Source organism: Notothenia coriiceps, unplaced genomic scaffold (assembly GCF_000735185.1).
Source record: "Notothenia coriiceps isolate Sejong01 unplaced genomic scaffold, NC01 NC01_scaffold00037244, whole genome shotgun sequence".
In the NCBI taxonomy this organism is placed as follows: Eukaryota; Metazoa; Chordata; class Actinopteri; order Perciformes; family Nototheniidae; genus Notothenia; species Notothenia coriiceps.
The window spans coordinates 3557350-3569466 of NW_011369945.1; the positions used below are offsets into that span (position 1 = coordinate 3557350).

Sequence of the window (12117 nt, forward strand, 5' to 3'; positions counted from 1 at the left end):
CCTGGAGGGGGGGGGGGGGGGGGGGCCTCTGTTGGACAGGAGGGGGCCGGCTTCATGTTACTGCAGAGATCCAACATGTAGCCATGGAGTCTGGGCTTTCTCAGAGGTCGCCCTTCACCTCTCTGTCCTCTGAAGGACACATTGATCTTCAGCAGACAGCTCACCACTTAGATTGTTTTTGTCCAACCAGAGGGCGGGCATTCTCCTCTCCTCCCCTCCTCTCCACTCCCCTCCTCTCCACTCCTCTCCTCTCCTCTCCTCTCCTCTCCTCTCCGTGGGAGCAGAAGGGTTGGACGGCCTCACAGCCGTCTGGCCCGGAGCCTCCCCGCTGAGGAGGGAAAGCTTCAAAATGGCTCCCGGCAGGAAATCAGTAACATGCGCTCACCTCCCTGTCTCTGGTGTTGGAAATAATTTGAGATTACGTTGATTTTCTGGCGCTGAGTTCACTCCAGGCAAGCATGCAAGCATGCATGAAGTCACGCAGGGGGATTAAGGAATATATTTTTGGGAAAGTGTAATCTTCTCTGCTGTAGAGGGGGGCACAAGACTTCTGATCCAGTCCTCCCACACTACGGAGGTCCAGCTCAGATCTAGCATCATTATCTGATCCAATAACATTTGATATGTTGTGTGTAGCGGCGCTGCTATGTAAACCATCAAAAGGACGAAAACATTTTTTAACCATGAGATAAAAATAGGCACATAAGAATTCCGTCTTTTAATAGTTCAGTCATTCGTTGCCCTTGTTTACTGCCTGGATCCTGTGTTTGCCTGTGGTTGTTGTGATGTTGCCGTTGTTTGGAGTGCAGCTGAGGTTAGTGGTGGTGACAGAGAGGGGAAGTCAGAGCAACAGAAACACTGCAAAAAGCAACGAGAAACCGCAACACTAAACACAACACAAGCAGGCAAAACTAACCAGTTTCTATATGTTTATATAAACACACATACTGCACATCATGCTTTAATACCACACTACACATTATGTAAGGCTACATGGAATTTGTACAACATATTGATTTAAACGTAATGGTACGGTCTGATGGCTGAGCTTTCTGGTACCAACGGCTGAACGGCGGCTTACAGCAACATCTCTTAAAATGGCGGCAGCACTGATCCAGGTTTTCTGTAACTGTCAGCTCACATGTTCTGTTCCATCAACCAGTCTTTAAACACTGCCAGAGTACTGGTTTCCCGTTAGTGTTCACTTCCTCTCTGTCTTCTTCTGCTGCTGCTTTCTCTGTCCTCCAGCTTGTTGTCTTTAACCTCTTTGCAACTCTTGCACTTTTTTGTCTTCTTCTCTTTTTCAGGACAGTCTATCCATCATGAATCCAAAGTTTCCCGCTCTCCACAAATATAGAAATAGATATTGAAAAAGGTTGTGTTTTCGATAGAGGATCATATTTTTGTGGCCACTACTTAGTTGAAATTCACCGGACTTCTTGCTGCGGATGGATATGACTGCATAGGATCCCTTAATCAAAACATCAGTCTGCTCTTTTTCCAAACCACACTGACCGATCAGAATGGAGTTTTCAACTTAACCATGTCAAATAATGAAAGGAAAGCCGGTCATTGCAAACAGCTGAATAAATAACATGCGTGATAGGAGGGGATGTAGTGAGCTGTCTCTGCTGCCGTCTCCTCATGTCTCATGTCTTTATCTGCGAGTCCTTTGATATCCAGCTTCCATCCGTCATCACGCTGCCGTTCCTCCCAGTCTCGCCCCCCCCCCACATTCTTCTCTATCCCCGGCTGACAGAACGACCTCATGCTACTGCGTTGTTTTCATTCAACGAGCAGGAGGTGACTTCCTGTGTAGATGTTATGAGTCGTGGAATGAGACGGGAGTAGTGGTGTGTGTCGCTGTGAGGAATCTCCTAACTCTGGAACACACACAGAAAATGCTCTTCAGTAAACCGTGGTGATCCAGACGATGCATTTAAGCACATTCAGTACATATGTGGAGCTCTAAACCTGGTCCTTTGTTTTCCCAGGTCTTTAAGGGTGAATTTCAGCTACCAGATTTCCTAAAAGAACAATCACAGGTACAGTAACATTTCTGCCTGTTGTCTAGCTTTTCTACCATTGTTTCTACACACAAATCCAGTTTTTCTTTTTAGTGTCTGATTTGAGTTGAACCATCTGCAGCTCATTGGAAGGTCTCCTTTCAGATCTCCATCTGCTCACATTTACTCATCTCTTGAGTTTCTTGTCATTAAACGCAGCTTGTTGTCCGCCTCATGATTGTCTCCATGCTTTTGGTCTGTAGTGGTTCTTTAGTTTGTTAGTCTCTTGATGTTGCTTTGTTGTGTCTGGGTCTAACAGTGTGATGTGTCTGCAGAGCACTGGTGCCCTCCTCTGGTTGTCACAGCAACCTGCATCTTTTTGTCTTCATGCTATAGGAACTCACTTCAGAAGAGTCTGTTTGCTTTGTTAATAATGACGTTCTTTTCACGCAATCAGCCCTCTTTTTTCTTTGATTCATGGGGAAAGGACATACAAATGTGAAGTCAGTGAGTCAGCTGACTGTGGAGAATCTTCTTGGAGTTTTCAATTCTGGTATTTCCTTATCTCTCACTCTCAGACTGTAACCTGTGTGTGCGTTGTCTCCTCTTTGTTCCTCCATACAGATTCAGAAGTCTGCAGAGAGACCCAAGCCCAGTTAGGATCAGCAGAGCGCCTCACCACACACAGGTACACAAGATCCTGCTCTATGCTCCATTGCATTCATCTGTTACTTTCACTGGCGGATTTGAAGACATAATCACAACTTGTAGGAAATCAAACATTTGAATGCTGCGCAGATTTCTTTTTTACTGTTTCAGATGAAATTAGTCTACACCAAAATACAAATCTATACTATTTGAAGAATACGTTTCCAGTGGTGGCTGTGTAGGATTGTTTCAGGCTTATGTGATCAAAACATTTCCAATGACTCCAGAGCTGTGTAAAGTCAAAATGTATTGAAAACAAACATGTAGTTTTATGTGTATTTCTTTGAGTTTTAACCTAAAAAACCAAATGTTCATTGTCGTCAAAATACTGCTTCCTCTCCTGCTCAACGCACATTGTATTAGCATGGTAGCAATCGAATGAAACTGACTCATATACTCGCAAAAAAAGAGTTGATTTATTCATAAAATGTCTGACATTTAATTGATGAATCACACTTAATGAATTATTATTTAGTTGGAGGATTTGGTTCCATCATTTTCAATGATGACATCATCAAATATGACAAAGCTTATTAAAAAAAGTATCAACTGTTCAGCCTCAGATGTTATGTATAAAACACACACACGTCATTCAAACGTTCTCTACCTTAACCTCACTTCCTGAACTTGTAATACTTGACACCATGTATTCACAGGATCGTGACCTATAGTAGAGTACAGACGGTAGTTCTGCCTGCTCAGACCTCCTCAGGGTCCACAGACACTGCTGCTCTAACATGTCGGCCACCATTTCATCCACCACTGCCAGAACAAATGGCATATGGTAACTTTGTAAGAATATTCAATGGTATTCATATTTCATCCCATTCTTTTTCAGTCCATTGACTATTGTGACATCAATTCATGTTTAGTCTGAAATAAACTCGGTAACCAGTAAACATGCAGAATGTTCCAGAGCCTGAGAGGAAATCTTGAAACGACCAGTCAACAATTATCTAACTTTAGGTGATAAGATCTATTGCCCTGTCTCGTCTGTACACTGAATATATACTGTTCATGCTAACATTAGACCGCCAAGATATGGCCCCCACTTAAACCCCCCCTCAAACAGGGAGTGGTTGTTTTCATGCTTTGTTTTTATACGGATAAACATATGTATTTATCTGTTGGGGGGATTTTAGAACCATTTCAGCCAGGCTATATTTGTCCTTTCTTTATGCTAACCTGAGCTAACCCACTACTAGCTCTGTCATCTTAACAAGCGGTATAGACCTTTTCTTCTAACTCTCAGCAATAAAGTGGATAAGGGAATTTCCTTTCATGTCGAGTTGGGAGTGGTAAGTTGGTGAAACCCAAACTAATAAAGTTTACAGGCCGCTGATTAATCTCTGACTGAGTCGTAAAACTGCTTTTAATTAAAACAATGCATTGTGATGTCTCTAACAGGACCAGAGGAGCGGTTGGAGAGAGAATCATGGCCATCGTCTCACCCGCCCCCCTCCATGTGTGTTGGGCCTCGGTCACATGACCTCAGCGGAGTCTACGGAGAACTCTTGGCCTTCGATGTTGTACTGTACAGAAAATAATACTAATACTTCTCACAGCCACAGAATGTCTGCTGATTGTTATTTTTCGTGTCACATCACGCTCATCGATTTTTAGAAATTATTTCTGGCTATTTAGACAAATTCTGTGATTCTGTTGTAAGAAAATGCAGTGAACCGAGATCGCAAGAAGCATTTATGAATGAAAAAGTTAGCTTTTGGAAGATGCAATACCTATTTTAATGTTACTTTTTTTCATGCCTTTGTATTGTGCAATGCCATGGGTACTGATCGGTATCATCCATGATAAACATTGTTGTTTTTGTTTTTAAAACTGGTGTCAGTCTGGTTATTTTTGGTTGAATGGTGAAACAAGATGCTAACTTGTTATTCTATTTGGTGTTAGACAGCTAGTGGACTTGAGCTTTGTGAGCTTTGTGTTTGGACACTGATGAGACCAGTGAAACACTTCTCCCTAAATTGCTTCTGTGAGCATTGTCTACACAGTATTCAATGTGTTACATATCTAATATATGTAATTTCATGTAATGTAAAGCGCTTTGATTACTTAGAAAAGTGCTCAAATAAATACCACTAATTATTTTTTTCAAAGAGGTCAGGAGAATTGCTGAGCTGGTGGATGGAGGGAACTTCGGGATTTTGGCAAAAACCTATACAACACACCCTTAAAGGCATAATAGGGCTAATTGAACATATACATTTTGATGACCTTCCTAAGAACAGTTTGTTCTGGTCTTAACAGGATCAATTCTAATCAAAGAAGGAACAGAGCAGCCCACTAATGAACAAACTCTTATTTAATAATACATTACATTCAAGGCAAATGATACATACTCAGCAATGCAATCATTGGCTCTCTAAATAAATAGAAATTTGAAGTCAGTGCACAACATTGAAAAAGAACACTTAACAGTCAACGTGTAACACAGCCTGCACACATTCCACATCCCAGAATACACCTACAGCTAGTGCTGCTAAAACCAACATAAAAAATAGATCTCAAAATAAGTTATATATATATATATATGTTCTTACTGTCTTCATATAAATATCGGGCTTTCAGGTCGTATTTACAGCAACGTAGACTCTGATGGGTTTCTTCAAACGACAGAAGTTACACAGTAGATAAAGAATCACCATTTCAAAAATATTATACACACATAGTAAACAGTCAGTCTTCAAGATGCAGTATGAAATTGCACATTGTCGTCATGCCACAGAGGGGGCTGCTTCAAGGCTTTGGTACACAATGTCCTGATTGGAAGAAAAAGCTCTGCTACGGGCCCCAGGTCCCCCGGGAGACCCTCCTCTGTCAGGGTTCAGTGGGGGGGAGCAGCAAGGTACAGCCCCCCCCGCCTGTTTCCTGGGATCAAACTAGCGAATCAGAGAGCTGGATGACTACAGTACACTTGAGGATTGGGGAAGACTCTTGGCACTTGGATCACAGGTGCAGGTCCGAGCTGGACGACCAATCGTATGCAGCCGTGTTGGACATTTTAAGGAGGCGAGGAGATAAAGGGTCACATGGCAAAGGGGGATTGGAAACCGTATCAAAAATGTCCCAGATACCCTTCAGATACAAACATGAGCGTACTCTGTGCTGTCAATGCGAAGACAAACCTGATCCTGATTCACTGAACACTAGAGGGCGTTTGGCATTAAAAGCAGCTTCTTTAAATACACACACTTTTTTTATTTAGACCAACCCAGCCCAGGTATGTCTTATTTCCAGAGGCTGGAGGAGAATCAGGTTCCACACGGACAATTGCAACCACTTTTCCTGACAGTGAACATCCTTTACACCGAGTCACTCTAGGACAACTGGGAATATTTCATTGTTTCATACTGTCTACAAATCCCATGGAAAGACCCAAACTAACGATAAATGTTTCCAACTAACATGTGTCTGTGGCTTTGCATCACTATATGTGTCATAGAGCTTCACTGCCGAACAAAAGCTCATCACATTTCCAGCAATTAAAAGTTTAAAAATGAGGGGAATACCTGCTGCTGTAAATATTAAGTACAGCATCAAATACATATACATCTGCCACTCAAAATACTTTTGTTTGTGTATCGCTTTAAAAAAAAGAAACTATATTTGGAGAGCCCGTTTTAAAGATGAATGTCCTCAGTGGGAACCAATGGGAATGAGGCTGAGGCTACAGTGAGTTGGAAATGCTTGGGCTCTTCATGGGTTTTGATGACTAATTATAACTAATATAACTAAATCTAGAATAATGCCAGGCTTTTTCCTAAAAGAATAGACAATTATAGACAGTTCATATAGTCAATCTGTTCCTTTCCTTTTTCTTACCAGTGAAAAGTCTATAATACTTGATTAATTGGACAGTTTTGATGTTTCCTTAGTCAGTGGGTTTCTCAGCTTAGCGTACTTATCATCTTGCAGAGGCAAACTGAAGCAGGGCTGCATGCAGGATTTTTCAAACACTGATGTCAAGATATTTATTCTAAAAAACGGTAGCATTTGAAACTTGAAATATGTAATATGTGTGTAATCATAGACTAGTAATCCCTCCAGTGGCAATTAAACGCCCTAAATGACCAGATATATTACAAAGCCATGACCTTAGCATCCCGAGTGGGGAAAGCCTTGTAACTACAAAACAACCACTTTTATATCAAAGTATGGAGGAAGGCATGTGCTTTGCTGTTGTGCTCTGCTGCCACGTCACTCAGAACAAGGACTACCCGCTCACTGCCATGCTCAGGAAAGTTGGTTGCAATTTATCCCAGAATTCTCCACAGTTGGCCGCTTGTGGCGCCTCCGGCCCCTGAACAACTTAGGGAGGCTTTCACAGGCACCAGGAAGGAAATCCTCACAAAAAAGTACAACTAAGTACCTTGGGCTGTTACTGATAAAGGCAACATTTGTGTGAGAATGAACTCTCGGACAAAAAGCAAAAAGGGGGGGTAAACACACACACATGCTTATAGTAGAAAGCACTCATGAAAAGGTAGTTGGCACAGTCCATTTGGTCACTAATGAAAGCTTCTTCTTGGCTAATTCTTCTGCTCCTCGGACAATGTTGTTTGTAAATCCCGCCCCCTGTCAACCACTCAGAACGCTAAAGCATCCTGACAAGCATCCAACATGTTCTGGTTCACTCTAGAAAAACAGCAGTATTGATAGAGCCAATGCTGTCTGGAAGTATGTGTGTGTGTGTGTGTGTGTGTGTGTGTGTGTGTGTGTGTGTGTGTGTGTGTGTGTGTGTGTGTGTGTGTGTGTGTGTGTGTGTGTGTGTGTGTGTGTGTGTGTGTGTTTGTGTGCATTCATGCACGCACACAAGCTCTGTAGCACTGGGGAGACTCAAGGATGTGTTCACAGTGTGATCAAACTCACAAGCATGCAGACAAATCCACATGTCTGAACGGACACCGAGGGCATTCCATGTGAAGGTGAATGTAAACAGTTGAAGCTCCAGAGCCAGGCTGTTGCTGCGGCGCTCTGCCCCACTCCCAGGGCCTTCAGCTGGGCAGGAGGGAGGCCTGGACCCCCCGGCCCTGCTCTGGATAGAGGAAGGCCTGGAAACACTGTCTCTCTGGGGGAGGAGAGGGAGAGTGTTCCCCCCCTCTGAATCCTCACAGTCCTCTACAGTCACTTGTTGTCCATCAGAGACTGGACTCTGTGCACCAGCTCCCGCGCTACCTTCAGGATATGTTGGACATCATGACGCTCCGCCATCTCTGTGGATCAGACACACAGTTAGAGGGGGAACTTTAGAATATAGAAATAAATAGATTTCACATCACCTGCAAGACCAAACTCTGCTTCCATAAGATCACAGGCTTTTCACCCCACCATCGTGTGAGGCAGGGACGTGCACAGACATTTGGAGGGGCTATTGCTCTAAACTGGAAAAAGGGCCTCCCCCCCGAAAAAAAACACAAGACCTTTTGAAAATTGTAACTTGTTTTTAATGTAAAAGAAACCAAACAATTATTACATCAACTAAATTGAACAGTAATTCACAGATGTGAATTACTGTTCAATTTAGTTGATGTAATAATTGTTTGGTTTCTTTTACATTAAAAACAAGTTACAATTTTCAAAAGGTCTTGTGTTTTTTTTCGGGGNCTTGACTAAAACAAACAGATGCCATTCAAGTACACTTGAATATCCATGCCATAGCACACTGCTTACTGCACGGCTATTGAGACCACACAAAGGTTCGCAACATGCTCACAAATGTGAGAGTGGAAAACTGGTTGGCATTCGGGCAAACCTAAGGCTCTCTGAGCCGGACACAGAGCCATCCTCAACAAGGCTGGACAGTGACACTGAAGAGGAAGACTCAGAGTGTGATGTTGATGAGGCCCAGGGAGAGCCCGTTGACTGAAAGGCTTTAGCCAAAATGCAGAGGATCGCTTGAAGGAAGATGTTCATGTTTAATCTGACTGTTTGGAGGGAGAAGGGCTCTTTTCATTTAACATTTTGAATGGGACTTTGTGGATGGGGGGTGCATTTTTGTTCATCTTGTAATGAGTGGGGTTGGAGGGGATGAGTAATAACACAACATTCCTGTTTTCGTTCTTCAATGAGAAAAAATATTTGTTCAATAAAATAATTAAAACTTGTTCTGTTCTACTTAAAAAAAATATATATTTTTTAAATATGTTGAAATTTCATGTTTTTTTGTTTTCCCCAGCTTAACTTCCCATGGAAACTTTCCGTAAACTTTCCGCCCCTTTGCAACCCTAATTAGGACTGATACATTCAAACTGCGAGAAAATCAAACCAGAGAAGGCAGTTACTTAAATGAGACTCAATGATACAAACCCTTCTCCAGATACTTGCAAAGCTAGTCTTACCGCTCTATACAAGGTGAAGAAGAGCTGTGTGACGGACTGACTGACCTGCATTTGGCTCCTGATGAATACATTTGTTGCCATGGGAAACACATCCAGGTCACCTCTTCTGTATGTACTTAAAATAAGTCCCATTGGTCTCTGCCAGCGGAAAGATTGAGGAAGAGGTAGTTAATTCTCTCCATGGTGATCTACGGTACAGTACACTGTCTCTACTGGTCTTCACTAATGACAGAATCACTCATCCAGTGATTGATGAGTGCCTTTATTGGACAGTCTGACTGTGAGAGTGACAGGACACATGCTGTGAGAGAAAAGAGATGACAGACACAAACAAAGGATGTGTTTGTAAGCGTGTCGTATGTTTCTGCTTGACCAACAGAGGACGCCTTGGTTGTCATACTTTAATCAACAACTGTCAATCACGTGGCCTCGCGGGTGGCACATGCTACATACCCCACGATATGGAAGGCATTGACCTTTTCACAGTTTTTTTTGTCAGTATTACAAATCTTACACTAGAAGTAGGAAGTACTGCAGGCCGTCGCCCTAACACTTACCCCCCATTTTTTTTCCATTGGCCTCAGCAATAGAAACCAGTACCCTAAACATACCATCCAAGACTTGCATCACTCTTTAAACACACCAAACCTCCCCAAATCAGTCATATACTTCAACTTCTCTACAAATCTCACCTCAACACAGCAACACCACCTCCCAATAAGCAGCAACATCATGTCCTTTCCGACACTCACAGTGCTCCCACATTACACATATAACACAGAAGACAACCATACTAGAAATAACTACACACACACACACACACACACACGCACACAGACAGACAGACAGACAGACAGACAGACAGACAGACAGACAGACAGACAGACAGACAGACAGACAGACAGACACATATTGGTAATCTAGTGCAATCTAATCCTAGCACATCATTTTAAACCCAACCCTGAACCCCATCTGGGGTTTCTTATTTTTCTACAAACACTTGGAATCCCATTAAAACCCTTAAAAACCTTATCTTGCCTTTTCCATAAATACGATAAATGAAGGTTGGATAAGCAGTCTGAGATTCTAAATATACGTCCTTCGAGTAAACAAGTCGCCAAACTGCAGTGAGAACCGCAGCCTTTGAATCTGATATCTTAATGATGGCTGGGTTTTGTAAGCCTTGTTGGAGCCACTCGCTCTGAAACCAGCCGCTCATCTCCTGTTTCTGAGCGAGAGGCACTAAGGTTTACCGGTCGTTCCCTCGAGGCAGGAGGCCAGTTTATTACAGAAGCGTATTCCCATCCATCTTTCTGATGCTGTGTCAACCAGAGACGGTTTGTGTCTTGATTCTTAAATCTTTTCCGTTAATCATTTGGGCTTCCACCCCCAAATCTTCACAGTGCGATATCTCTCCCTTTGAAGAATTCCTCACAAATCATACAGCACAGAAGCGTATCCATACTGCGCACAAGGTAAACACAATTAATATGTTTGTCGATGCAGTTTCTTGGGCTTGTCTGTGCACAAGCAGTTCATTATCTCGAGAGGTAGTGCAGTAAATAACGTCCTGCAGACTTTGATGAAAAGACAGGAAACTGAAAACCCGCTCGCATACTTTATTTGTGCCCACAGCAGGCATCAGGTTTTACCCGGAGACTGATGTTATGGTAATGGATACGGAGGGGCAGCCACCAGGCAGCCATTCACGCTATCGATTTGGCAGAGATATTTTCCAGAGTAATCAAAGAGCTGTGAAATCCTGACTCTGCGAGTGCCCCGAGCTTCAGGGACCAGCAACAGGATTGCTTTCTCTGGTGAAGTTGAGTAAACTGATAGGTGTTAGTTACACGTTAATGTACACACATTGTTGTGAGTTTGAGTGGGGGCGATCCAGCTGGAGTCTACCAACTTGAATCTGAGGTCAGTGGACCCCCAAACTGACCCCAAACTGACCCTCATACTTTGTTGTTGGAGTGTAAACAGCTGGTGATGAGGCTCTACTCGTGTTAAGAGAGTTCAAACACAATACTTCCTACTTGTGACTATACAAGCAGCCATTTCAGTGTCATTTTGCCCAGTCCCCATGAGTTTATTTCACATTGCATATATTCTGAGGTACTTCTAAAACTGGTTAATTTAAGTCCACTTCAATGAACTACAGATACTTCTCATGTGATACAGTAGTACTATACTTCATTCAATGAATACAAAAACTGAAGTGTATACTATTTAGTTTATTTTGCTGAATGTACTATAACAAATATCATAATCTGACTCGCTTCAATGCTGATTCACCAGTGTTAAATATGTTCGTTATTCTCGCGTCCAGGAGAGAAGCTTTAAAATGAGACTAAATGGAGTCTCTGAGAAGATTCAAATGGGATACTTTAATTAAAAAAAGGCGCGGTCGTGTTACAGACAGAATATTGTTCAGGCAGAAAACAGCTGTGATCCGGCTCTCATGAGCAAGAGAAGAGAGCGAATCCCTCGTCTGGTGCTGTTATATATCCTCTGCTGGCTCCTCCCCGCCAGCCGGCTCGCCTCGTCTCTAATGTCCGTTGTTGCATTTAAACAGAGGATTGGTACTTTTCACATTCAATATATGCTTAACACGCCTTCTCTCCTCATCTTCTCTTTCATCACTTTTCATGTAACACATTCTAAACGCTGTAATCAATACTGTAAAAAATACTTCACGGCTGGTTTCGGGTTTCCGTCACTTCCGGATTGTTGATCACTAGCTACTCTCGTCTGTTAAACAATAATGTATTCAAATAACTGTACCTTCATTAAGTTATTCAGCATGGTAGGTAATCTCGACCACATCTATAGTTGTTGTGTTAAATCGAGTAGGTTTCAGTTTGCCACCACATCCATTTCATTTCAGTACTAAATTCCCTCTTTTTAGGAAATCGTGGATATTAGCCGACATGCTAAATGCTAACCGGGAGATGAAGGATTTTCAAGATAAAAGCTTAACTGGTGTGCACGAGAATTTCTGTTTTTTTCACGTATAAAACAGCGTTTAACTGACGTCATGA

The 12117-nt window shown here is 42.5% G+C and overlaps 1 protein-coding gene across 2 annotated transcripts in view; it reads left to right on the forward strand.

Moving 5' to 3' along the window:
• tpst1 (tyrosylprotein sulfotransferase 1) overlaps positions 1-4553 on the forward strand; it is a 35691-nt gene extending 31138 nt beyond the window's left edge. Inside the window, exons 3-5 of one of the 2 annotated variants that reach the window (XM_010793285.1) lie at positions 1995-2045; positions 2631-2694; positions 4122-4553. In XM_010793285.1, coding sequence (XP_010791587.1) covers positions 1995-2045; positions 2631-2666 — 87 coding nt within the window. In that variant the 3' untranslated portion in view covers positions 2667-2694; positions 4122-4553. The remainder of the gene's footprint in view (positions 1-1994; positions 2046-2630; positions 2695-4121) is intronic. The other variant, XM_010793286.1, reaches the window with a different exon arrangement.
• Positions 4554-12117: the final 7564 nt, after the last annotated feature.